Raw genomic sequence first — 25,351 nt, forward strand, 5'->3', positions numbered from 1 at the left:
TCATTCTTGTAATATTGCTGGTATTCTTTTGGACAATGAACAACATTCATGTCGACACACTGAAGATTTATTGGATTAGCCTTATATACTGCAGAGAAACATGTTATTCACTCCATCTTTTCAGTGGAAGCAGAGACAAAGATTTTGTTCTCATAACATCATTTCTCTCACCTCGCACATTATTCTCATCCACATCTGTTGATGCATATCCTGCCAGTTGAATTCTAGCACCAGTAAACAGGTCAAAATGGACGACAACAATATAGAAAATCAAAGGAGTCATCATGAGGAACAAAGCAGGAAAGAACAAAAATAAATCAATGAAGGACTTCTTCCTGTGAGGGCCATATAACTTTTCCCTTCTCTGGTGGGCGGCCGGAGTCAGTTTGTAACAGAAAAGGTGTGATGATTGTAGGAGTGCCTAAATGTAAAAATGTATTGTTTTCCAGAAAGCACAATCAAATAACATTCTGTGGGTTCTTCACAGAAAAAATCCAGGAAGGATTATAGTCCGTATTTTCCTAACTATGAGCTGCACCGGACTATAAACCACAACTCCAAAGTTTTTATTTTTTTTTTAAATCAGTAAACATAAACATATAAGCCCCAGATATCTCTGCCGCTCCACAGGTTTTCCACAGTGATGCAGCAGCAGAGGGAGGCGGACACCCAAAACTTTAGTCATAACAGGTCAATTGAATATCACATTTATTACGTTGAAAAAGAAAAGTTGCCAAGTTTAGATTGAACTGAACTGATTACGGTAGTTTCCAAACGGTAACTGTAACAGTAAAAGTGCTGATCCTTCGTGTCTGCTACTAGCATGTGCTAAATGAAAATGGGCACTTTCTTCTTCTTCTTCTTTAGATTTCAACAGCAGCTTGCATCCATTATTGTTGCACTACTGCCATCTACTGGATCCTAATATCTATACCTCAAATTCTCATAATAATCCCAGTATTATTTAAAAAACAGTTAAATAGCATTTCCCCTCAATGCTATTTAACTGATCAACAACATTCTCAAATTTCAATTCCCTATTAAAACCCAATTCCGTTTTAATGGGTGCGTTTTTCTTTTATTTCCAATTTTGACTTCCAATGATTCACTTTGTAATGGTCTCGCTATGGTGTCTTGTACCAAAACTAACCATCAGCCAAACTCCTTTCACACGAGTCAGGAATAATTAGTTCTTCCTTTATTTCCATGTAGAATGGAGTTAAACTGTCAAAACACAAACAACTCAGGATGAGCTCAGAGCAGCTAACAGAAGTGTTTTACATTCAGATACATACATTAGAAGTACAACTGATACAACAGCTACCTCAGAATGCTATGAGCTGCAATGCTACGTAACGACCTAAGAAATCTTAGCAGCCTAGTTAGCAATGACGTAGCACATAATCAAATCGCCCGCAGATATTTCCAAAACTAATTCAATAAACAAGTTACTTCTTTTATCATATGTTAACATAAAGGCTCGTTCTGAAGTATAAACTGCTACTTACAGGCATTGCTTCGAAGAACTCGACCTGGAATGCGGCGCTCATCTGCTCTACCGCTATCAAACAACCGTACTGATTAAATAACATAAAAGTCAAGCAGTTCCCTAAAAGTCCAACAGATGGCAGCAATGTGCCATGCAAAACAAAACACCCACAGTTTACAGGACACACTTCCTGCTAAAGAGCCCCCTGGTGGTTGAAGAAAAATCCACATATAAACCGGAAAATACAATATATGAAAAACAATCTGAATGCGCTCTGGTATAGAGCTTTGGAGCGTGACGTCACTGCTCTAGTCTGAGGGGTATCAGCGCCATCTTAGGGGTCCATAGACAACAGTCTCGCAGTATAAAAAAAAAACAGTCTCGCAGATTTTTTCAATCCAAGTTACTTAAAATAATTTAGCTATGGTACGAACTTGCTACGTTATTGTCTGTAATGTCCGATCACACGACTGAAACAGTAAAAGGATATAAGACGGACTTTGGTTTCACTATTATCCTGCTTGGAAACAACGTGAGGAGGCTAAGCTATCGGTGCTAACGAAAAGAAGACGAATGTCCTGGTATCAGCGGTGACACGTCTTGATATCACGTTCTCCAAAATCCCCAGATACCTACAAGTTTCCTCCAGACATTTCCTTTCTGGTGAGTGTCTAAATTTGCTTTGTTGGTTTTGTGTCATAATGTTGTTCTATGATTTTGTCCGAGTGTTCTTACGTTCAGTTTCTGTTGTTTAGCTCGGGCTAATATTGTTTATGTAGCATAGTCCGAGTTTTGTCAGTGGACATCGAGGTTATTACATTATTGTGAAGTAAACTATTTTACTAGTGTTATCAAATTTACAGCTTTAATAGCGATGTGTTCTGATATGTCCTCTTAAAGGCAAACCGACGTATGAAATGGATGAGCTCAATCCTGACTGGGGTCCAGCGCTGAATGTGGGTCACTGCGAGGTAAACGCCACAACATCGGACCGACATGGGCGTCAATTAAAGAGGCGATACAGCAAAACCATCAACAGGTTACTGAGACTGATTTCATTATTTACCCCAGAAGAGGTAAATAATGAAAACACAGTAGCAGAGGCAACAGAAGAGGAGCAAGTTGGAGAGGCTGAGGAGGAAGGAACCCCAGGAGAGGAGCTCAGCAAGGCTGCAGACTCTGAAGAGGAACAGGAACCATTTGTGTTGAAATACAGTTGGAAGTGGCTGTTCTCTCATTTAATAATTTAATGTATTAAACATTCATGAATCGTTTGATTCAAGCACTTCAAGTTGCATGTAAACGTGAAGAAAAGAATCACATTTTAAGTAACAATTTGATATTTAAATATTCAGGTAATAAACATACATGTAATGAGATTATATTTTTAAATAAATATTTTATGTGATTAAAGTAAACAATTATATAATCAGACATCTGTCAAGACACTGGGTTTTTGGGTTTGTTTTGCTTTTCATTTTATTAACTTTGTGTTTCAATTCACTTAAGTGGTTCATGGTATTTAGTGTAGTTAGAATAATATTATTGCTTTTCCTTGTTTGTCTGAGTCCATGTCAAGCCTTCTTTAATGACTATTCTATTTTATCCTTCTAGTTATTTCTTATTTCAGCCTCCCTGCAGGGTTTCTAGTAATGTTTATTTCTTAATTTGATCACCATAGGTTCAGTTATTGTTTCATGTCTGAGTCTGTATCTTTCTGTGTCATTCTAGTTGGGTTATTTCTTTGTTTAGATCTTCTAGTTTCTCTTGCTCTGTGTTCCTTAGTTCTTATTGTTAGATCAGCCTTGTTTCTACATCCACATAAAGTACGTCCACTGCCTGCTGCATTTGGGTCCACCGCCACATCATGACACAAACCAGATGAAAGAGCCCATCTTTAAACATTTAATGTGTAATTAAACAATAAAGGTGACAAATTTTATGAAATAGACCACACTTTAATAAATATTTGTTGTATTTAACATATTTCAGGTAAGTGAACATGTAATGACATAGATCCTGGCCTAGAATTTTATGCAATTGAACATTACGGGTAACAAGTGATGATCATCTGAGGTAATACATTTTATGAATTTTCTTTTTTTTTAAATATAATTCTGGTTAAAAAAGGGGTCAAAATGGAATAAAAATATGCCTAATCTATAGTTTAATAGAATAATTGTACACAGATTTTGAGTTAATAGGTTACATGACCTACAAGCTAAGAAAAATAAAAAATTTGACTGCAGAAATAGCTAAAAAATATATAAAAGGTGTTCAAATGTAATAAAGGTGAGTGTGCCTCATCTATACAATCTAGTAGAACAATTTCAAGCAGATTGAGTTAATGGGACACAATTTGGAAGCTACTGAAGAAAACATTTAATATTAAAATTATTGAATATGACTTAATATTAATAGAGGATAGTGTGCCTCGTGTAATAGCATGAATGTCCACTTTTTGGTATCAGTTGGTCACAAGACAAAGCATTTATGCACAGGAGTGTTCGGAAATTGACAGCAGCAATGTGAAACTCCGAGCGCTTGTGGAGAGACTAAAGAACAGCTGGCCGAAATTAGCGTTCATAAATCGGATCAACCTTGAGCTGAACGTCTCTTACTCCGTGGAGCTCGGTTTATCCAGTATCCAACTTGAAAACAACTTTACTGCGGTTGGTAACACAATGAAAACACCGGTGTTCTGAATAGTTTGTTTTGGTCTGTGGACCCCAGACATGGCGCCGAGCGACGAAAACGTCATATCCTGTGACGTCAACTCCAAAGCTCTATTGTTCAGGGGCCGGACCAAATGTGGAGGTGGGCCGGATCCGGCCCGCGGGCCATAGTTTGGGGACCCCTGGTCTAGCTAATAAAGTAATTGTTTTTATGTGCAGTCTCATTTCTTGCTACTTATTTGTTAACTAAGAGATAAAATGAAAACTCAGTTAACAAACTGTTTTAATCAGTTTTCTGCTCCATTATCAAGACAGTATTTAAGAATAAACACTTTTTGACTGATAACCTTTAAAACTAGTCAATACATGTGAATTTTAAAACTGCACTTATTCACATTTGTACGGATGTTAATATCAATATGACAGTACACAAAAAAGACCAAGATTTTTTTTCACATTTATTGCAAAGGAAAGCAAAAAGAAAATAACTCTGTGCCCCTAACTGCCAATATTTCCACGTGATTATTTTCCAAACTATATCACTTGTTTTACTTGAGTTTCCAGCCAATTTATTCATATCAAACCGTTGTTTTAAATAATAGTAGCTGCTGAAAATTCCCCTAAGATGAAAACATATTTGTATAATTGGTATACAAATATGGTATACAAAACTGCGGCCTGATAAAGTGTCAGGCCGCAGTTTGAGGAAAATGCCTTTAATACTAACGTATTAAAGGCACTATTAAAAAAGAAACCAAAATATCACACCAGCATTCTGTTCTTTGTAAAAATTACTTTTGCAGTCTCGTTTACGGTTTTACATTGTAGATATAAATATCAGCAAAATTTTAAATTTTGGCTGATTAGTACTGTTAAGTTTAGGGTAATTAACTGCTGGCAATATTACAATATTTTTCTATGAACTTTACAATTACTTATATTTTTACAATCTATTTCTGTATTTTCCACATTCATGACTGTCAAAATTACTTAGGATATATGTTTATTGAGTTATGATAATTCCACGTATTTTCTACGGTAGTGTAATGTTTTGGATATTATGGTCAGTAACTGTTGGTATTTCACAGTTTTCTTACCGTAAATTTACGGAGTTTTTTTGCAGTGTTGACTTACGGTAATTCCATGTATTTTCTACGGTAACAAAATGTTTTGGATATGACAGTCAGTAACTGTTGGTATTTCACAATTTTCCACCGTAAATTTACTGACATTTTTTTGCAGTTTCCACTTACGGTAGTTCCATGTAATTTCTACGGTAATGAAATGTTTTTGGATATGACGGTCAGTAACTGTTTGTCTATTACAGTATGTTACCATAAAATTACTGACTTTTTTTTACAGTGCAGGAAATATGTTGTTCCTGTTTCATGGCTTGGCCACACTCTCTCTCTGTCTGACTATAATTTCTTGTCATTAAGTACCAGAAGAAATAGAATTAAAGCAAAGTTTGCATGAGACAAAACGCAACAAACACAACCTGATTGATTTCATTGAAGTTTGAGTCTACTGTTGGGTCTAGATGTTACTTTATGTGATAAATTTTAAAGGTATATGAAGTATTGTTACTGTGGAACTAAAATCTCCAGCATGGGGAAATGGGATGAGCTCGCGTTTACTTGACAAACTTAAACAATGTAAGATTTACAGTATCCAGAAAAGTATGTTCATAAGTTAATTTCCTGTTTGCGAGTCAAGTACACGTTGAGAAACCACACTTTGTAGTTGCTTTCTGGGGGCAGCAAACCACCAACTTTTCACGTTTGCAGTGTATTTAACCAGATAGTTTCGTTTCTCAGAGAATGTTAAAACCTTACCAACTGTGTAGCTCATTGCATCGTCTCCCTGCTGGTATGTAAGTAATTATTGAAAAGAGACTAATTGTTGTAATTTCTGTTTTGGTTGATTTTTTTTTTGTTTGTTTTTTTTTTTAACAAACTTTTTTTTCTAAAAATGAAGTGGTAATTTTATGATAACTCCTATTCAAAAAAATTTGAAAAATGTAAATGTGGTATCAGTTTTACAAATAGGACATATCTAACAAGTCAGTAGTAAAATATTATCAGTAGCAGTACTTTGAAAAGATGTGAAGATTGTGTCTATTTGAAATAAAGAATCGCAGTCTAGATTAGTAGGTCGCGTCAGAACTTGATAATGCTGCCAAAGCTTTCCTCTCGTTAAAACAAACATTTTCAAGTGATTTTACAACTTTCTATTGGTAATATTGTGTCTTTGTTCTGGTAATATTATGAATTTATTATTTTAATTCAAAATATCTACTAGAGTGCTCCAATACTCTGTCATAGAAAATAAGACCTATGAAGAAGAACTAATACGGAAAAAACTAAGACATATAAATAACTCATAATTAAAATGTGCTCGTTCTTCCTGGTTTTAGTGAGAAAGCGAGCAACATCGTTCTGGATCAGCTACAGCTGTTTGATTTGTTAGTCAGAACTGTGAAGACACTGTTGCAGTAATCAATGCGGCTAAAGATAAACACATGGATGAGTTTCTCTAGATCGCGCTGAGACATCAGTCCTCTAATCCTGGAGATGTTCTTCAGGTGATAGAAGGCCGACTTTGTAACTATTTTTATGTGGCTCTGAAGGTTCAGGTCAGAGTTCATCACTACTCCCAGGTTTCGGGCCTGATGCACAGCTTCAGTTTTTTTTAGTTTTACAACTGAAGCTGTGCATTGACTCTTTAGGCCCAAAGATAATAACTTCAGTCTTGTTTCTGTTCAGCTGGAGAAAGTTTTGGCACATCCACACATTGATCTGTTCTAAGCATCTATTCAGTGACTGCATGGGTTCTGCGTCACCTGGTGACATCGTGAAGTTACTATTAAGTTAAAAATAGCTTATTGCTGTTTAATTTAATAGTGAATTTTAATCAAGGGGGGAAAACACCAGAATCAGGAAGGGCAGTAGAGAAGAGAAAGCAACTATAAAATAATTTTAAATGGAATTTACAAATAGCAGCAAGTTTCTTAGTCATATTAAAATATAGGAATTTTACTCACTGGTTCACTGGTTTGTCTTAAACCAGTGAGCCTTTTACATAGCACAAGATTTTTAAGACTTTTAATAATTATTGTTTAAGTTTAAGCATTTTAATGTCAAACATACATAGGAAAAAGGAAGTGAAACCAAATAAAATTAAAATAGGTTATGTGTGCCAATTTCTTAGTTATTTTTGGATTTCTTGTGGAATCACTAAACTAAAACATTTTAAGGTGGTTTAACTTTAATACCTTAAAAATGCAACATAAGTCAAAAAGAAAATTTTATTGATCTTAACCAAGAAATTAAAGGTCACAAAGTTGATTTAACAACAAGAGAGAAGTTGCCTAAACATTGTTCATCTAAGTTTTAACTTAATACTGCAATTTAATAATTACTTTACAATATGCAAGAAGACAACTGCTTTCGCCTAGTTAAAAAGACACATTTCTCTAATATTTTTACTCACTATATCAAGTTAAAATAACTACTTATTTTACTCTAGAACAATTCAAATTCTTGTAGTAGACACAACTAAAAGTGGCTCAAATGTTTTACAGTGTAAATGCTTTTATAATTGTATGACTGTGTTGATCCCATATCTCTTGTGTTGTTTTGTGACATTTGAAAAAAAAATCTAATTTCCATTTGTATCTGTGGTTTGATAATAAGATATCTGATGAAAAGTTGGAACTGTAAGATAATGAAGGGGAAAGATTTAGCTTTAAATGGGTGTTTTTTTGTGATTTTTGTGTTTGGGCTTGGAGGTTATACTTCCATGTCATAAATCTTGAACTGTGTCAAAAGTGTGAAAGACAAATAGTCAAGCAAGGCCGACACGGACGTGGTCTGCATGGTCTTAAAAATCACGTGAAGCAGGCAAATTGGCATAAGGGAGATGAGAAGGGGAATGATGGTTAACGATTTTATTACAATAAATCTGCAAAAGAAGCAGTTAAATCCCCAAATATTTAAAGCTGTAAAAGCCGAACAAAAGAGAGCGAATTGAAATACCTGATAACTAAAACCCAGATAAACGTCTTCACTTTACAATTAAAGTCTGTATACCACCGGATACATAATAAAGATTGATTATTTTGCTCTATATTCTTGACTCTAAAATACCAATGTCACCAAGAGCAGGTAACCACAGAATATATTTTACAACATTTACCATTTCCATACCTACAAAGACAATGTAGATGAAGCCTGGCTCTTTTTCCAGACGAGGCTTTTGTGTGGCTGAGTGAAACAAACTCTGGCATCTCATTTTTAACAGATAGTTAACAGCCAAGAAACGTTAAACCCTCCTTAGCCTCAAATATGTGCAGAATAATATGCATAGTTGTATGAACACAAAAGGATTTGATTAATACTGATTGGACCACATTCAAGGTGCAGTCCTATGATTCTGGGTGCTTCACTGGAGTAGCGAGCTTTACAGATGGGTGTTATGAATATGTGTCTTTCTTCTAAAGGCACTGAGTAGTACAGGAAAAAATCTGGTTTTCACCTTTGCAGCTGTGCACCACATCACACCCTTTGCTGTTTTGACTGCTGCAGCTGACCTACTTAGCACCTATAGTTTCTCTGCCAATAGTTTATTTTTTTCTCCACCAATTTTCTTTAAAACCTAGAGCTTCTTTTTAACTAGGAGTCAGACTCAGACAGCTTTGTGTAATTTTGTCTTCAGTGCCACTACTGAAACACTCATAACATACAAGAAAAAGAAAAAAAATTTTTTTTTTTTTTTTTGTGGACAGAACGAGATGTGGGTTTGTTTAATATATTGCTTATCCCTCCCGTACATTATAGGTTTACTTTTAAAAAAATTTAATTCTTCATACATTTTGAAACAAGCTAAAGAAAAAACCCTCCTTCTTTCTTACAGATGTAAATGATGGAAGGGGTCATGAATCCAACAGAAGAAACCACACGGTGGGCTTACGACGTAGATTCGTGGCCAAATTATGATTATCCGCATGATTATGACTTCGAGGAGCATAATACTTGTGGCCCAAGCTCAAACTTTGTAAATGTGTTCATCCCAGTTGTGTACTCACTGATGTTTGTTGTGGGGATCCTGGGGAATGGATTGCTGCTGGGTGTACTGATAAAGAGCAGAAAGGTCTGGAGCACAACAGACACTTTCATCCTTCACCGAGCCGTGGCAGACGTCCTGCTGTTGGTGATGCTGCCCTTCTGGGCTGTGGAGACTGCCAGTGATGCTGGATGGGTGTTTGGGATGTTCTTCTGCAAGGTCACTGGAGGTGTTTTCAAGGTAAGTGCTGTACAGTAAGAAACACGGTGTAAAAAATGAAAACCACTTTCTGTGACTGATTTCTTTTTATTTTCAGATAAATTTATATTGTGGGAGTTTTCTCCTGGTCTGCATCAGTGTGAGCTACCTCCTCTCAATCATCCCTTCAACCAAAGAGTTCATGAAGAAGAAGCCCTGGGTGGTTCATGCCTGCTGTGTGGTGGTGTGGATCCTCTCCATTCTCCTCTCTGTCCCTGAATGGATCTTCTATACAGTAATAGAATATGACAAAAGTAGATGTATTAATCATATAGATGTCGGTATCCATAACGTTTCACTCGGGCTGTACTACACATTTGGATTTGCGTTTCTCTTAGTCGTCCTGGTCTTTTGCTTCTTCTGCATCGTGTGGCAGCTGTGGTGTGGCACCAAAGGCCTTCAAAATCAGAGAGCTTTCATAGTTGTAGTAGTTGTTGCTGCAGTTCTCTTTCTCTGCTGGGCACCGTTCAATATTACTGTTTGGGTGTACAACAATAGTGTACATCATTGTAATAGATCTCTGAACATAGCTTGGCTTGTAACTTCTGCTCTGCGTCACTTCCACTGTTGCCTAAATCCCATTCTGTTATTGCTTGTGGATGTTAAGTATCGGCAACAGCAGCATGTGGACCAAGACATCGAACTGACAGCTCAGGTTTCTTAGAAGCTACTAGAGTACAGCAGCTAAGTGGGAACACAATATTGATGAAGTAACATTTTATTTTATCTGCCTCTCATAGCTTCTTCGTTTCCTTTTTCTGGCAACCAATCAACACTGGTGAACTAAAGAAAACATTGAATATGCTATGATTTTTTTTTATTTTTTTTTTTATTCTTTTTACATTTGAACTAAATAAGTGTTTTTGTACTTTGTTTCAGCACCACAATTATACAACAGATGGTTTTGAGACATTAGCATAAGGTAAATGAAAACATATCAGTTTACTGAGAGCATTGTTTGTGTCCGTGAGGCTTTTTCTGATTTGAGCCCGACTGGGAGTTCAATTATCCATTCAAAGCCATACTGAGCGGTCAGTCTACAGCCTTCAGTCCACATGTCTCTAATCATTGCAGTTTTCCATCGATCATAAATGTGGCATTTTTTTTTTATAGTTATCTTCAATTACAAAATCATTTAGCTTTGCAAGAAAAAAGGAAAGTCTCAAAATTCTGATTTGTATCCATCATTAATTCTGCAAGTACATTTTAAATGTTTTAATTTTTTAATCAGAGCTGACCATATGTTGTAAATGAAGTGTTTGTGTTCTGAAAATGTTAATCATAAAACAAATTGGGGTTGGCGCTCCTTATTTAAATGACAAATTCAATGATGATTAGCAAAATTTTGTTTCAGAGAGTAAAAGACAAATAGTTCTTGCTGTTCATTTTTATATTCAGAATTAAGCTCAATAAGTAAAATATGCATTGACGAAATGTTTGCTTAAATAAATGAAAACCTAGATCAATAAATAGTATTTTAACAGACACATTCTTACATGTAAAAATAAATGTTAAAAGCTGACATCTGCCAGTTATGGTAAGAACAAAAAAATAAATAAAAGCCTACAAAAGTTTAATGTTTCTATGAATTTCCTCTGTTGCAGTTTGCTTGTTCCCCTGGTGCCTCAGTGGGTTTCCTCCAGTTTATTCCCAGATCTCACAATGATTTTTTTTAAGTGTATTAATACTTAGTGTGTGGGAGATGTTTGGCCTTAAGATGAACAGATGTCTCCACTGTCTTTCCCCCCTGCTCCTAGTTTTAGATCAGTTTGTTTAAGAAAATAATTTGCTATTATTTGAAGTTTATTGCAAGAAGTGTGTAATAGAATACACACGTATATAGTATAACAAAATCCTCCGCAGTGTAGTTTAGTGGTGTGACATTATGTCGTGTTTCTTGCTGAAACATTCATTTGTAAATAAAAAGTTTATGAATCTGTATGCTGTGAATTCTTTTACTTCCCCATCTGTTCCCATCCGTCACACAGGCAACGATATTCATCCGAACCTTTACAGAACAGAGTGACAGGAAATGGTTTTTAGAGGGAAAAAATCCCCACCAAGTAGCATTAAAACTTTATCAAGAGACAGCTTCAAACAGGGACAATGTAGGAAACCATCAGTAAAAACATAAACGGTGAAGGGTCATTACTTGATTCTGAAAGGCCTACAGGAGGGAAACTAACAGGAAATGGGCAAAAAAATCAAACACCCCAGAAACACGGGATCAGTGAAAGTGTACAGGACATTAAAGAACAAACAGCACCACCATGTGGCAGCTAGCAAGCGGCACAGACAGTTTTTTTTGTTTGTTTTATTCTGCAGGTGAAAGTTGCTTCGTCTACGACTGAAACCTGAACGACCAAATACATTTTGTGGCAGTAAGAACATATAGTTAAAAAAAACAAAACAAAAAAAAACATGCATTCACCTTCATAATCTGCTGTAAATGTCACTTAACATTCATTTGTAAATAAAAAGTTTATTTACTCCCACTTTTATTGCTGATTACAGCAATAAAAGTGGCAGCACTGAGTTCTTATACACCAGGAACAAACTTTCTCACAGATGCGAATGATGGAAGTTTCTATTAATTCATCAGATGAAGGTCAAGGTGTTCAGACCTGGCAGATGACTTTGGGGTTGCTTGCAGTCTGACAGAGTATGAAACTCGAAGCAGTGTCTGTTCCTGTCCCAGAGTTTCATCGAAACTGGACACAGAAAAACTGGGCCTTTTTTCCCCCCAGTAGATTAGATTTCTACAATGGTATTTTTCTCCGTAAAAATAATATTTTGAAGTTATGTGGGCCTGCTTCATTCAAAGACATTCAGCTGTGATGTGAAGTTAGGAGGATTTTGCAGGGCTTTTACGTGTGAAAAGCTATTTAGACACTTTACACACTTCTGTGGCAGAAAACACCAGGAACTGTCTGAACAGGTAATCTTGTTACACCATCACTCTGCATGTTCAACAACTGCCATCTCAATAATCACTGCACGTGTTGACATGTACAAAACTCCCATAATGTTAGATTTTGAAGACCACTTCAGCCATTATTTGACATGCACAAGTGTCTTTACTGTAATTCCAAAAAATAAATGACATACAGACAGACAGGGTATGTACGCCAGCCCATTTGTTCAATATTTTGACCATTATTTGAGGCATTGCTAATTTATTGTGACCTGGTACAGGACTTGTGTCAAGAATCTTTCTGTATCCTTTTCAGTCCCACTTTCCTTGGATAAATTGTACAAATAATGAGAAACTCTCAAAGCTTTCCGTATCTTTGGAGTACTGCTGTCACCAGCTTTACTCCAGGGACTTAACATTTCAGTTACAAAATCAATAAACAACTTTCGTCAGACAAGTTCAAACAGGAATATTTTACTGTATGTGATTTTTCCAAACTAAGGACAACATTATTATATATAGAAATTACATTTAACCTAAAAATATATATTTCTATAGCCAAAGTTTCAATTCTTCTGTTTTATTGTCTTTGGGGGAAGTTTCGAAATATTCTGTGATTTAAAAAATGTTTGTTGCTCTCCTTACTTTTAACTCCTTACTTTTAAGATCTGAATTGTTCTTCAGGTCTGTCTAGTGAAACAATGAGCTTTGACAAGAAATGTTTTGGTGACTTGCTAGCAGAGCTGTGTAAAGAATAGAAACCACAGATTTGATCTGTTAAAATGTACTTGCCTCAACTTGAACAGTACGGTTATTCTCTCTCACTCTTTGCTGCTGCAAGATAAACAAAATAAGACAAAGACGAAACTGAAAATGATGCAGTTTTTATTATTATTACAGTTACAGTCATTGCATTCCTGCTCATAAGGCCTGGCGTGACGCAGCAGCACCGTTCCCTTGTGGTCAGGATTTGATGTCCAACCCACCAGAGACGTGTTTTTATTTCTGGTCTGGTACGGCCACAAGAGTTCTCATTGCTCATCCTTCTGTTTAATCTCACTTTAGACTAAATCTAACTTCTGGTGTCCAGATTTGTGAACTATGACATCTGTTTACAGTTTGATAAGTTAATATTTCACGTTTTTAGATTGGCCTCATAAACCGTAGTGGAAACACAAGCTCATATACTGTTATTTGATTTTGCTTGAATAACCAATCTAGTTTTTATTTTACTTTCCTTATCTAGTGCATTTTATGTTTATAACAGTACATGAAGTACTGGGAATCGATTAACCAACTACTAGTCATTTTATGATTTAAGTATTGCTTTGTCTTGAGAAATGTGCAAAAATCCCAGTAGCATCATTTGAAAAGCTCTTAGAAACTTATGCAAAGCAACTTGCACTTGCTGCAAAATGGAGGCTCCATAAAGTACTGAATTTCAGAGGGTGAATAGCAATGTATGTTCAACTGTTTTTGTTATTTTGTCCCATTTATCGTTTCCTTCACAATAATGGACTGGAATGTGGCACCAAAGCAAAGCGCTTTGTTTCTCTAATATGACACCTGTGGAAGACACAGTTGACCATAGAGGAGAAGAATGAAGAAGAAAAACCTCTCTGGATGAAGCTGAGATGATGACTCAGACTTTGAGTTACTTTCACTGCAGCCTCAGTCCCATCAGTGCATTTTTTTTTAAGATATGAATATTCAACATTAACTGCAGAAGTTCCGTATAAAGACAACTGATGGTGCAATTCTCTGACATGTTCTCAGTTTATCAGTACACATCGGTTCAACACAGACAACAATGATTCAGTAATGTTCACAATGCATTCACATGTTCCTCTTTCCATTTACTGACAGGGTGGCAGTTCAGCCCATTCACATCCACTGGAAGAAGCATAAAGTATTTCTGGATCCACACCAGCCAAGAAAGTTATTTAATAAGTTGAGCAATGCCAGATACTGATCGGTTCAGATTGTCCCAGAAGAATTAACAATTGATTTCTACTTCAGACATGAGAAAAGACAAGCAGAGGTCTAAAGGGTGTCGAATAAGTACCTAGAGGTTATGCTCATGATAGTCTCATAAAAGTGCATGGTATATTTTAAGCAGCCAAAGTTCAGCATTTGTCTGTAGCAATGTTGAATGTTGATCCCAAAGGAACTGGGAGAAATTTGCACATTTTAAGGAATCCCCTCATTCACCTTTTCAGTCTTTTAGAGCAGTGTTTCCCAATCCTGGTCCTCAAGGCACACTGCCCTTCATGTTTTAGATGTTTCTCTGCTTTAACACACCTGATTCAGATGCAGGTTGATAATCAGCTACTGAAATCAGGTTTACATAAGCAGGAAAAGATCTAAAATATGCAGTCTGCATTGAGGACCAGGGTTGTGAGACACTGTTTTAGAGGATGTCTGGATCATTCATATTATTTGAATGAAACATTAAAAGTCAGCGACGTCAATTCAAGGGAAGCTGAGAAAGTAATCAATGTTTTTACATAAATTAGAGGAAATCCTGCACAACTAAAGGCCATCATCTGGAGCTTGGTTACTCCAGATTAACAATAGCCATTGTTTACTCCTGATTAAAACATGAAGAATGCAAATCAAAGCATTTAAAGGAAGCTGAGCCAAAGATAAGGAGCTTTAGTTTTGAATTTAAAACCACTTTCTATGAAACAATATTTTACGTAATTGAATCCAAAGTCCATTCCCAAACTATTTCCTGATTTTGTCTTTTAACTCGGATCACAATTTGTAGATTTTTTTTTCCAGCAAATTCAAGAGGAAGATGTTTTTTTATATGTATTGAAAAGTTTAAAATAAGAAGGGGCAAATTTCAGTCATGCTCATTGCTTTTACACAAACAGGTGTAAGAAATTTCCTGCACAAAATGAAGATAGAACGGGCTCTACTGTGGCTACATGTGACATAAAATAAAAATGAAAATGCACAACAGTTTACCTTCGCTAATTTTATTCCAAAATTAAAGATGAATCTTCTTGAAAAGGCTCAAATTGGCCTTTGATGTAGTAAACCTTGTGAGATAAAACAAATTAAACTGGATTAAACTTTGTACAGTTAAAAAAATAGTGAATTCTTTTTTCCAGAATATTTCAGAATAGTTCAGTACTCAGTGTGGTGAGACTGTGGCTGCTGTGTAAGTTTTAGTCGTGTGTCTGTTTCTCCTGACCACAGGCCAACTCCCCGCAAATTCCAGACTCTGCTACTGACAAGTCGGCACAGCCTCATGGAGGCATTCAGCTTTTCTGTCATGCTTTTGTATCAAAAACCACAAATGCAAGGACGAATATGCATTAGGAACTGAAACATTTTACATGCATTTAGCAAGAGTTGACTGTTTTAGAATCCTTTTGATTCAAAAAAAGGATTGATTGATTGATTGATTGATTGATCAGTATTTTTTCCAACTTAAGGGTCTGTGATAGTTTTGATATCTGACATGTGTTTTCACTATATTCATTGGTCCTCCTTAATGTCTGCAGTCTCAGACAGTATTCTTGCCATGTTGGTGTTACTTTTACTTTCTACTTTCACTTTGCTCCTTCTGGTTCTAATTTGTTCATCTGTACGCCTAAATTACCTTTACTCCTTTGCTCCTTCAGTTTAATATAAAGCCAAGCTTTAGTCATAGCTCCCTCGGATTACCACATCCGGCCTTATCGGGGTTTTTTGTGCTTCCTTTTGTTACATTTTGGGTTATATTCAATTGCCATGTTCCTTCCTATGATTAAAGCTATTTTAAATTTCTTCTACCTGCCTCCACCTTTTCAGTTCAGCATTTGGTTTGGCAGTTTCCAACCTTGTGACATTTTGCACGTTGATATGTTTCCATGATGCTGGGTTCATGCATAGCAACTAAAAATATACTCTGCTCAGCAACGCAGTAGCTATTGCAGCTAACATAACTTCAAGATAATCTCATGCAATGTCTAAAGGTCAGCAAATAATTGAGACATTTCTGATGTTTAAAGGAGTTAGTTTCAAAGAAAAAAAAGCCTTGATGACATTCTGAGGAAATCATTTACATCATTCAAACAGGAAGCCTGACAAAGGTGTAAAAGCAAACTCACAACCTAAACCACATCGGTACAGCAGGAACAGGCAGCTATATGTAACAGAGGAAAAAAGTGTGCTCCAGTATAATGTGTAACATTTAACTGATGCTAAAACAAAAACCTTCAACAGTGTGTCTCCACTGTTTCCACTTCATTTACATCAAACACAAACGTTTCCTTCCAGCAGATTGGGGGGATTTGAGTTGGCTCACTGTAAGCTTGTTGCTCCTGAAGGAGCCAACCTTAGCATTATGAGCTCTTCCTCCCTTGAGACGTCTGTATGCAGTCACCCTGGTTCTGCAATGCCAAGTAAACCAACCAGGTTTCCCTTAATTGCAAACTGATTGTTCAAGTCAATCATCTGACCTTTTGACGAAGGCCGAATGCGCATCTGACTCTGACAAAAGCTAGAGATGCAAAAGCAGCTTAGTCAGTGTGTCTGCGGTGCAGCAAAGTGTTTGGTTTCTTTATGTCATTTTGTTTATGCATGAAGACCTTCAGCGCTGGGCGACAATGAAAGCGCAACAGTGACGAATGTGCACAGAGCAACAGATACCTTATACAGGCATTAAAATCAGAACCCACCCCTGACCTGACTGTAGTTTCCAGTCACTCCATATTTAAACCAGAGAATCCTGAAATAGATGTAGCTCTTATTTTACTCTCGTCTTTCTTCAGCAAACCTGTAGGTTTCCTGATGAGGCTTTTGATAGCAAGTTTTGGTCTGTTGTACTTTCTTTGTGAGGCTGATTAACTAAAATGGCAGTGTTGTCTCACAGCATAATGGAAACATGATTTTCAAGATTTTATTTTCAAATGTAAATCTGCAAAGTATGGCATGGATTTTTATTCAACCCCTTTTAATCTGATACCACTGAATTAAAAGCAAAGAACAAGTAGAACCCACCTGAATGTAATTTATCCTCACTATTAATCCATGTATTTCTATTCTGTGAAGGCGTAAAACATTTGCAAGGGAACAATGTTGAAATAGTCAACATCACAACGATACCTGAAAGGTCAGGCATACATTTAAGAAAAAGCTTGAAGTAAGGTTAGATCATTGAACATCTCACTGAGAACTGTGTAACCCGAAGAGCATTTCACAAATCAAGCAACAGCATGGTTGTCTACTTAAACTGACAGACGGAGCAAGAAGAGATTAACCAATGAAGGTCCAAAGCAGAATCTGTCACCATGACAACCTTTAGTCATGCGCTCCGTAAATCTAGCCTTTATAGAAGAACATAAGGAGACATGAAAAAAGAAAGTCATCGGACGTTTCACTTGCACTTTCCCACAAACTATTAATGGACACAGTCGACATGTTGAAAAAGATGCCAAAATAAGAGCAAAATTAAACTTTGAACAACATGAGTGAACAGTAATGCATGCTTTTTCAGATGTTAGTTTTGTGTTGATTTGTGTCTGTCTACACCATTAAACCACAATAACAAAGCCTGTGGATGCAGCAAGACAAAATCTGAAAAAGTTCAAGGTACGTTAACAGTTTTGTAATTACTGATGAGGACAGTTTGGCAAGCTTTCATGTGTAGTATGTTTAAATTTGTGGAATTTAATGAGGACTTTCTTGAGGGTGAGGAAGAGCCCTCTGAAAATAACAGACTAGGGCTTATCAGGTCTAAGAGGCTGTCAAGAAACACCATTAAACCAGCAGTCAGTAATCAGCAGAGTTGTTTTCATCCTGTAGTCAGACATTAAATGTTTTTCTTCTAGGGGTAAAAATGTAAACAGACCTAAATATACTGATGTATTAGAAAGTTTAGGTAAATATGTCATTTTTTATGTGGTTATATGCTCTTCATCTTCCTTTACATATTCTTGACAGTCTTAGCTCCAGCAGGAAATAGCAACTCAGTCCTAAAGACTCACATATGAAGTGTCTGATCTTGTAGCCAAGTAGGATTTTCAGTAATGAGCTCATAACATAGGACATGAACTGTAAGCAAACAGGAAGCAGAACTGAAATCTAACTGCTTCCCTCATGAATGTACAGTAAGTTTCCAGAAGTAATTAACATTCACCTCAGTTTACATTTGTAGTCAATGTGAGGGGTTGATAATAGACATTTGGTTTGCAGGCTATAACTTGCAAACTGGCTTAGGGGATTATAAATAATTTTGTTTTTCAGGAGGTTTACTTTGATCCTCTGCAGAAAGACTTTTCTCTCCTCTGAAGTCTCTGGTTTCCCACCCACCTAACAGACCAAGGCCTCAAACACAAAGCACTCCACAGTGCTTTTCACCATGCACAAAGATCCACTATGAAACACAACCACACAGCTGGAAACGCTGACCTCTCGGCCGGGGTTTCTGTCAGCCGATGGATGACATTAGTGCAATCTCTTCTTAGACAAATGGAACTAATCCAAACAAACAAAAAACAAAAGTTGATGCCAAAAATAAATTCCTCCCTATCACTGAGTTCTTTAACACAGAGCACTGCACAATCCTGGAAAGGTTGTGTTGCTTAAGATAAGAAAAGAGAAACCAGAGCGTAAAACGGAAAGTGAAACAGTTTATTGCGTGTAACTGCATAGCTTCTGAATACAATTGCTGAAGCTTTTCATCTCCACAGGGATAAAATGTAACATAGTACACGTGATGAGGAAATAACACTGATAAGAAAAAGAGCTTATAGCATCTGGCTCTAGTTTTGACATGTATTGCAATCAGAAGTATTCAAAATCCAAAGATTTTAAAGCTTCTTAAACGTAACTTCTCTGCAGAGAGCAACATTATGTTTCAGTTGCTATTTTATGAGTTGAATGATACAAAAATATAATCACAAAAAAGCTTGATTAAGTACTTTTCTGTTAGCTAGGATAGCCATGCCAAGTATTCAACCCATGCCTCCTGTTTTTAAATTTGAACATTTTTAGGGTCTTAAGTGGAGATAAAACTTTTGGAAGCTCTTTATTCATCCCTCATTTACCTTATCTGTGATGCAAATTCAATGCCATTAGGAGCAGTGTAAGGATGGGACAGCTGCAAACCTGCTTAGCTGTGGCAGGGAGGCCAAAACGTCATCAATAACCATTAGCAGCTAACTGAGGACATCTAAGACAAACCCCAATGTGACTGAAAGACACCTGCAGGTAAATAAAGACTTGGACTGAATATACAAAGACACCATTGCACAATTTCAAGACACGCACTTTGACTGACCATATGTGAAGAGCACATGAAGGAATCTGAATAAGACTACGAAGTTTTGGGAGATGATTCAATCCACTAATGAAGCCAAACTGGACCTGTTTGGACGCCTGGATCAGGTGTATGTCTGGCATTGAAGACTGATAACGAATGGTCAAGCATGGCGGTGAGTGGTTCTGTTGATCAGAAACAGGAATTGCAATCTTGATCATGTGCCTGGCCTCACGGATATTAACAAACACCATGCAGGTCATTCAAAAGAGGAACACATTGCTCTCTGTTGAAAAATCCAACCTTCTGATCACTGGACTCTCCAGCAAGATATTGACCAGAAGTACGACTCTGATTCAATCACAGATGATTTAGAAAAAAAAAATCCCATACTTGAGTGGCCTTTGACAAAAGATTAAAACTAGGATGACAATGTTTAAAACCTAAACAAGGCAGTAGCAGCACAGAGAAGCGTAATCAAACACAATTTCCATTTGAACTTTGAAGTCAAGTCAAAATCATTTGTATATCGAAACACATTTTGACATTTATTGTCAGTTTTCTTCATCCACATCAATACAGTGACTTGAGATAAAGAGGCTGGATATTTCTGATTGCAAGTGTTATTAGTTAAAACGTGTAATATGACATCTGCGTACTTGGTACATGTAAAATAACACATATTCCATTAATATGAAACACAACAATAGCAATATAATGTATATATGTATAAAGATCTCAATACTTTTTAAGTAAAAATGATAAGCTTAGTTTGTGCAGCAAGAATGTGAAATATTTCTGTGACCATGATGAGGCTTGAAAACTTTCACATTACACAATTTGAGTCTTTTCCCTTTTATTCTTTATATACATCCACTTTCCACATTCCAGTCTTTCGGCTTTAAAACTTCCCCTTTCTGAACAGGACGTCCTTCAGGTGATGTCTGAGTCACTCTGGGGGATTTTTGTTGATCATTACTTGCTTTACTTGTTGTTCTACACTCGTCATCTCTTCCTGTGAGTGACACTGGTCATGTGGCGCCTCCACGCCCAGCTCCCACAGCGAGCTCTTGCCTTCAACCTTAGCACATTTAATGACACTAAATACTGCTTTCCGGAAGTTTCCACAAAACAAAAAATATAAAGGAGGCCTGAGGCAGGCACTGATGCAGCTTACAGCCGAGGTGACTTTCACAGCTGTTTTTAAAGAATTAATATGATCTACAAACAAGTTTCTGAGAAAGTCTTTTGTTGTGTAGCAGATGATGTCTATGAAGAGAGTGATGTTGTAGGGGATCGAGGAGAGTAGGAAAGCTCCCACCAGAGATAGGATGAGCAGAACAGGCCTTAACCTGATCTGGCGATTGGATCTGCATCGTATAATGATGTGGGAACAGAACACGATTTGGACAAGCGCAGGGAGCAAGAAGCCGACTCCAAGGTGGAGCGCACTTGAGATTAGCTGCCAGTCATCGTTAGTTTTGGGGCGAGGGTGAGCAGTGAGGGCTTTTCCTGGCATTGACTCAGTGTTGACAAGAAAAATCCCATCCAGGACGGTAAGGGTGATAGAAACGAGCCACCCCAGGAGAGAGGCCAGGGTGGCCAACGTGGCTCTGTAGCTTCTCCACCGACCGGCATGTATGGAGGACAGGTAGTGATCCAGGCAGATGCAAACCAAAAGAAAGGCCCCAACATATAGGTTGATCTAGAAAAAGAAAAACAAAGTCAGAAGAAAGCCTCTTATGGAAGTCACTAAAAATATTCCCACGGCCTCAGGAAATGGACTATTTGATACAGTCAGTCACAGTTTGACTAGACTGGTTTGGACATGTCTGACATGCTTCAAGGATCTCTGTAGCATCTTTGGCTAGGACATATTCTTTAAATCCTGTTAAAAAGGTATTTAGGGCATCTTACCATCACTTCTGCAACAATGCCAAATTGTTAGCGTGTTATGGTTATGTAATAATATTGTCATAGTTAGGGATTATATTTCTAACTTGGACTTGGTTCCATGCAGAGTTGGCGCTACATCAAGAAACCCATTGAATATAATTAATTTCCTTCACTTGCATCTCCCAGACAAAACCTGGAAAGCTCAGATAAGGAAAGTTCGTGTTCCCAGAGCAGTGTCTCATAAGAGATTTATTTTATAAACAGGATATAGACAGCTGCTGTAGCCAAATTATTTCCACAGAGCAGAAATCTCTTTCACTTTCACTATCAGTGAAAACCTACCTTAAAAAAAGCTCCAAAGACCATGAGGACAGTCTGTGAGCAAACTCCACAGCTTTGAGTGGCATGGGCAGCATAGAAGGGCAGGGTCACCAGCAGCAGGATGTCCACCACACCTAGCTGGAGAATAAAGCTGTCCGATATTCTCCAGGGTCGCCTCTTCTTAGCCAGGACTGCCAGGAGAAGTCCATTCCCCAGCAACCCAACGATCACCAATACAGAGAACAGAATCGGGATCCACACTGCCTTCCCGGCATTCTCATCTTCATATTCGTAGTCATTGTCATAGTCGTAGGGTTGAGTGTGGTTAAACAGTCCATCCAAAATGACCATTGTAAGCTTATGAGACACAGAAACAGGAGAGAATTAAGAAGTGATGCAGCTTCTCAGCACCTCAAAAGCAAACATTTATACTCTCTCCCTCTTTGCAGCAGAGCAGAACTATATAAAAAAAAAATCCTCTGGGAAATCCAGCTAATAATCCAGCCTATGTCTAAGACTCAGACTCAGTGGTGCAATGTCAATGTGACGCAATTAAAAAAAAACCCAATTCCTGTTAGTCACTCACGCATGAACACAGTTTTATAATTCAATATAAATTTAGCCAGACATGGAGTCGGTCAACTCCATGTCAAGTTTGTTGTAAAACATTATTTATTTGAGATAAAGTCTGTCCTCCAAAAAACAAGTTGTGTTGAGCACATGCCTAGGATGACATCACATTAGGCATAAGAGTTTTAAGTACACACATTTATATTTCTTTTAATGGTTTTACAGCTGCTTACTCATACATATTGAATGAAATTCCTTAAAAAAATGTGTTCACTGGAAATCCGCAGTAAAACTTTTAATGTGTAAGCGTTCGTCAGCATTATTTACGGCAATAATTTATCACGAGAACAAAGACAGACTGAAAAGGAACTTCGGGATTTATAAGAAAAACACATAGCCATAGTGTACACAAATACAGCTGATCAGCGCCATTCTTTGCCTCTTGTGATGTCATCAACTCAGAAACGAAAAGTAGAGTTTTTTTAAATCCTCCTCTGTGCTTTTTAAAGTAACGTGTTTTGGGAAATCATGAAGTGGAAACTCACACTTCACAACCTCAGTGTGTTAGTGTTGAAAATGTCAATTCCAGCTACGCTTTCAACCTTAAGCACGCTTACAGTAAGCTTCGGTCATTTGCATTTGACAACATACCGATACCTTGTCGAAACTAAAAGGTGAATGCAAACGACAGTTTTCAGCAGCAGACAAAAGAAGTTGTGCGAACCATAAAAGTGATCACTTACCGATAATCCCCCGAAGGGTTTCAGCTGCAGAGTTTATTGAGGCGTCACTGTGCAGAGATAAACGCAACAGTTTGCAGTCAACTCGACTCGGACAGTCAAAGAGACGCTCCCGGTTTTGGGTAAGATGCCAGACGTTTTGCAGCAGCTGACAAGCGGCTGTCAAGTTCCGCGGAAACACAAATCGCTGCTCACAGACAGACCTTGTTGGTATTCTTAATTATACGTCAGTGATCATGACTTTTTATCAGCAAACGAAACCCTTCGCAGCGAGAGTTTGGGGGTGGATCTTCAGAAACAAAAAAGAAAAAGAAAGACCTTAAGACTAACATAGGAGAACGCGCACCTGCCGGAAGTTGTGCGTCTCTGAGGCAAATCTGACTGTGAAGTAAAGTCACAGAATAAATTAAAACGAACAAAGACAGACTTTCTTTTTCTCACTTTGATGCTTTTGATTTTACAAATCGCTTTTTGTTTTCCCCTTTCTGTCAATTGACATGACCTGAAGCCTTTTGGTTGTTTTATTTTTCAAAATAAATTCTGTAATGAAATATATTTACCTAAGTACAAATATAAAACTTATAAAAACATAACACAAACAATTGTTTGAATTTGCACGTTGCGGTTTTTTCAGTTAACTGGGAAAAATAACATGCCATAACGAAATATTTTAAGGAGCTACAGTACAATTTTGAAGACAACCTTTTCTCACTTCCGCAAACGTCAGTGTTGAAGTGACTTGACAGCCACTGTGTGAAAAACACAAAGCGATGCTGCACTAACAGGACATATCCACCAGAGGGAGCTGTTGTATCTGACTAAAAACAGACTTGTCAGTTATTTAGCGGAAAAAAGTAACAGGGTTTTCATTGTTCCAGGTGAAATTTATTTAAATGTAATATTTTAGTGGGAACAGTGGGATTAAGTGAGGAATAATTTATCGTCTGTTATTACGTAATGACAGATAGAAATCTGTATTTAAATATCTCAAGGGTCTTATAGCTTTGATATTAGGTTATCCGTTTTCCAAGTGCATGTGTGGGATTTTTTTCTAGATACCAAAAACTTCCAAACATCGGTAGCAAATTTGTCTATCCTGTTTTTTTTGTTTTTTTCTTGAAAATTAGGTTATATCCCCTTGATAGACTGTGTGATCTTTACTTTTTGACAATACTATACTGTATATCTGGAGACAGTGCACCATGCTTAATAACTGAAGAGAAACTTAGCTCTAAAAGTACGTTCAGAATAATAGTTCCACTACAATTTTTTTTAAACATTTGGGTTTGTTGCCTTTCTCTAGCTTTACACTACATTATTCAGCCACGCCTCCTGGCTGCATAGTTCAGAAGTCCTCTTTCACGTACTTCCCATTTTGAACAAACCTTAATGTAGAGACAGTTCATATGTGGCATTAAATTTGTACAAAGATGACATAAAGTTTTACTGAGCATTACTTCAGGAAGCCTGAGTCATGCACACCTAAGGCCGCATGTACCACAAGTGGTGAAACCGTTGCTGTGAAAGTGTCTCATCAATAACACAGACATTGCTAAGTTGGACTTTAGCAAAGGGCTGCAGAGGCAGTAGACAAAGGGCCCCAAGGTTTTTTTTGTTTTTTTTTGCCTCTGTGAATTTCTTTTCTTTAGATTGAATTTATGTTTTGCAAAAAGAAAAAAAAAAATCTTTAAAAGAAATTGCCGAAGAATTATTAGCAAATTATTTTATTCTTTTTTCTGATTTTCATATTGATGGTTAATATTTACCATTTTTGTATGTGAAGATATCATTGCCAGACTTCTAAGGTAATTATGAATTCAAGCACGCTGGATGTTACCACAGCAAACTTTCAGACAAACTTTAAGTTGAAAACTTAAGTTGTATTTTGAAGCAGTGTCACATTAATGGCGAGTGGCATAGTTACTGTAACATTTTTCAGCACCAGTTTCTTTGTAAAGCCAACCATTTTGTAAAAATGTTGCCATATTTCAAAGTAACTTTAAAGTGGGCAAAAAAAAAAAAAAATCATTTTGTAAAACGAAACAAGTTTCATTTGTACCTAATAATCTGTCCATCATAATGTGTGCACAACCTGGGTAAGCATCCTTTGGCAAAATGTCTTGCATATATTAAATAAAACCACCTCGGAGAAACTTTTAAGGCTGAAAT

At 37.0% G+C, this 25,351-nt stretch overlaps 2 protein-coding genes and 1 long non-coding RNA gene across 4 annotated transcripts; 2 read left to right on the plus strand and 1 right to left on the minus strand.

Annotated features, from left to right (window-relative positions):
- The first annotated feature begins 1,773 nt into the window (after positions 1-1,773).
- LOC148154990 (uncharacterized) lies at positions 1,774-2,923 on the plus strand. The gene is made up of 2 exons (XR_015765690.1): positions 1,774-2,152; positions 2,390-2,923. It is a non-coding gene; the product is annotated as an uncharacterized LOC148154990 (long non-coding RNA).
- Positions 2,924-5,962: 3,039 nt separating this feature from the next.
- Positions 5,963-11,063, plus strand: LOC148154991 (C-X-C chemokine receptor type 3-like). Of its 2 annotated transcripts, none has more exons than XM_088014109.1 (3): positions 5,963-6,033; positions 9,079-9,468; positions 9,545-11,063. In XM_088014109.1, the coding sequence occupies exons 2-3, from the start codon at positions 9,085-9,087 to the stop codon at positions 10,148-10,150; spliced, it is 990 nt and encodes a 329-aa protein (XP_087870235.1). In that variant the 5' UTR covers positions 5,963-6,033; positions 9,079-9,084; the 3' UTR covers positions 10,151-11,063. The 2 variants fall into 2 exon arrangements, with proteins under 2 accessions (XP_087870235.1, XP_087870237.1); XM_088014111.1 differs by having other exon boundaries at positions 5,998-6,037.
- A 7,943-nt stretch (positions 11,064-19,006) lies between these two features.
- Positions 19,007-23,560, minus strand: LOC106916831 (C-X-C chemokine receptor type 3-like). Its single transcript, XM_014985391.2, has 3 exons — positions 23,186-23,560; positions 21,894-22,229; positions 19,007-21,360 (listed from the first exon to the last, which is right to left on the minus strand). Exons 2-3 carry the CDS (start codon positions 22,221-22,223, stop codon positions 20,605-20,607), a joined length of 1,086 nt encoding a protein of 361 aa, XP_014840877.2. The 5' UTR covers positions 22,224-22,229; positions 23,186-23,560; the 3' UTR covers positions 19,007-20,604.
- Between the last annotated feature and the right edge of the window lie 1,791 nt (positions 23,561-25,351).

The sequence above is a fragment of the Poecilia mexicana genome, unplaced genomic scaffold (assembly GCF_051168715.1).
Source record: "Poecilia mexicana isolate PSO_F unplaced genomic scaffold, ASM5116871v1 scaffold_16, whole genome shotgun sequence".
Taxonomy (NCBI): domain Eukaryota; kingdom Metazoa; phylum Chordata; class Actinopteri; order Cyprinodontiformes; family Poeciliidae; genus Poecilia; species Poecilia mexicana.

Excerpts from the sequence above, each read along its gene's own strand:
- LOC148154991 (XM_088014109.1), top strand. The coding sequence starts at position 9,085 with ATGATGGAAGGGGTCATGAATCCAACAGAAGAAACCACACGGTGGGCT. Across the intron at positions 9,469-9,544 it reads TCACTGGAGGTGTTTTCAAG|ATAAATTTATATTGTGGGAG; the intron begins GTAAGTGCTGTA and ends TTTTATTTTCAG.
- LOC106916831 (XM_014985391.2), bottom strand. The coding sequence starts at position 22,223 with ATGGTCATTTTGGATGGACTGTTTAACCACACTCAACCCTACGACTAT. Across the intron at positions 21,361-21,893 it reads TCTTTGGAGCTTTTTTTAAG|ATCAACCTATATGTTGGGGC; the intron begins GTAGGTTTTCAC and ends TTCTTTTTCTAG.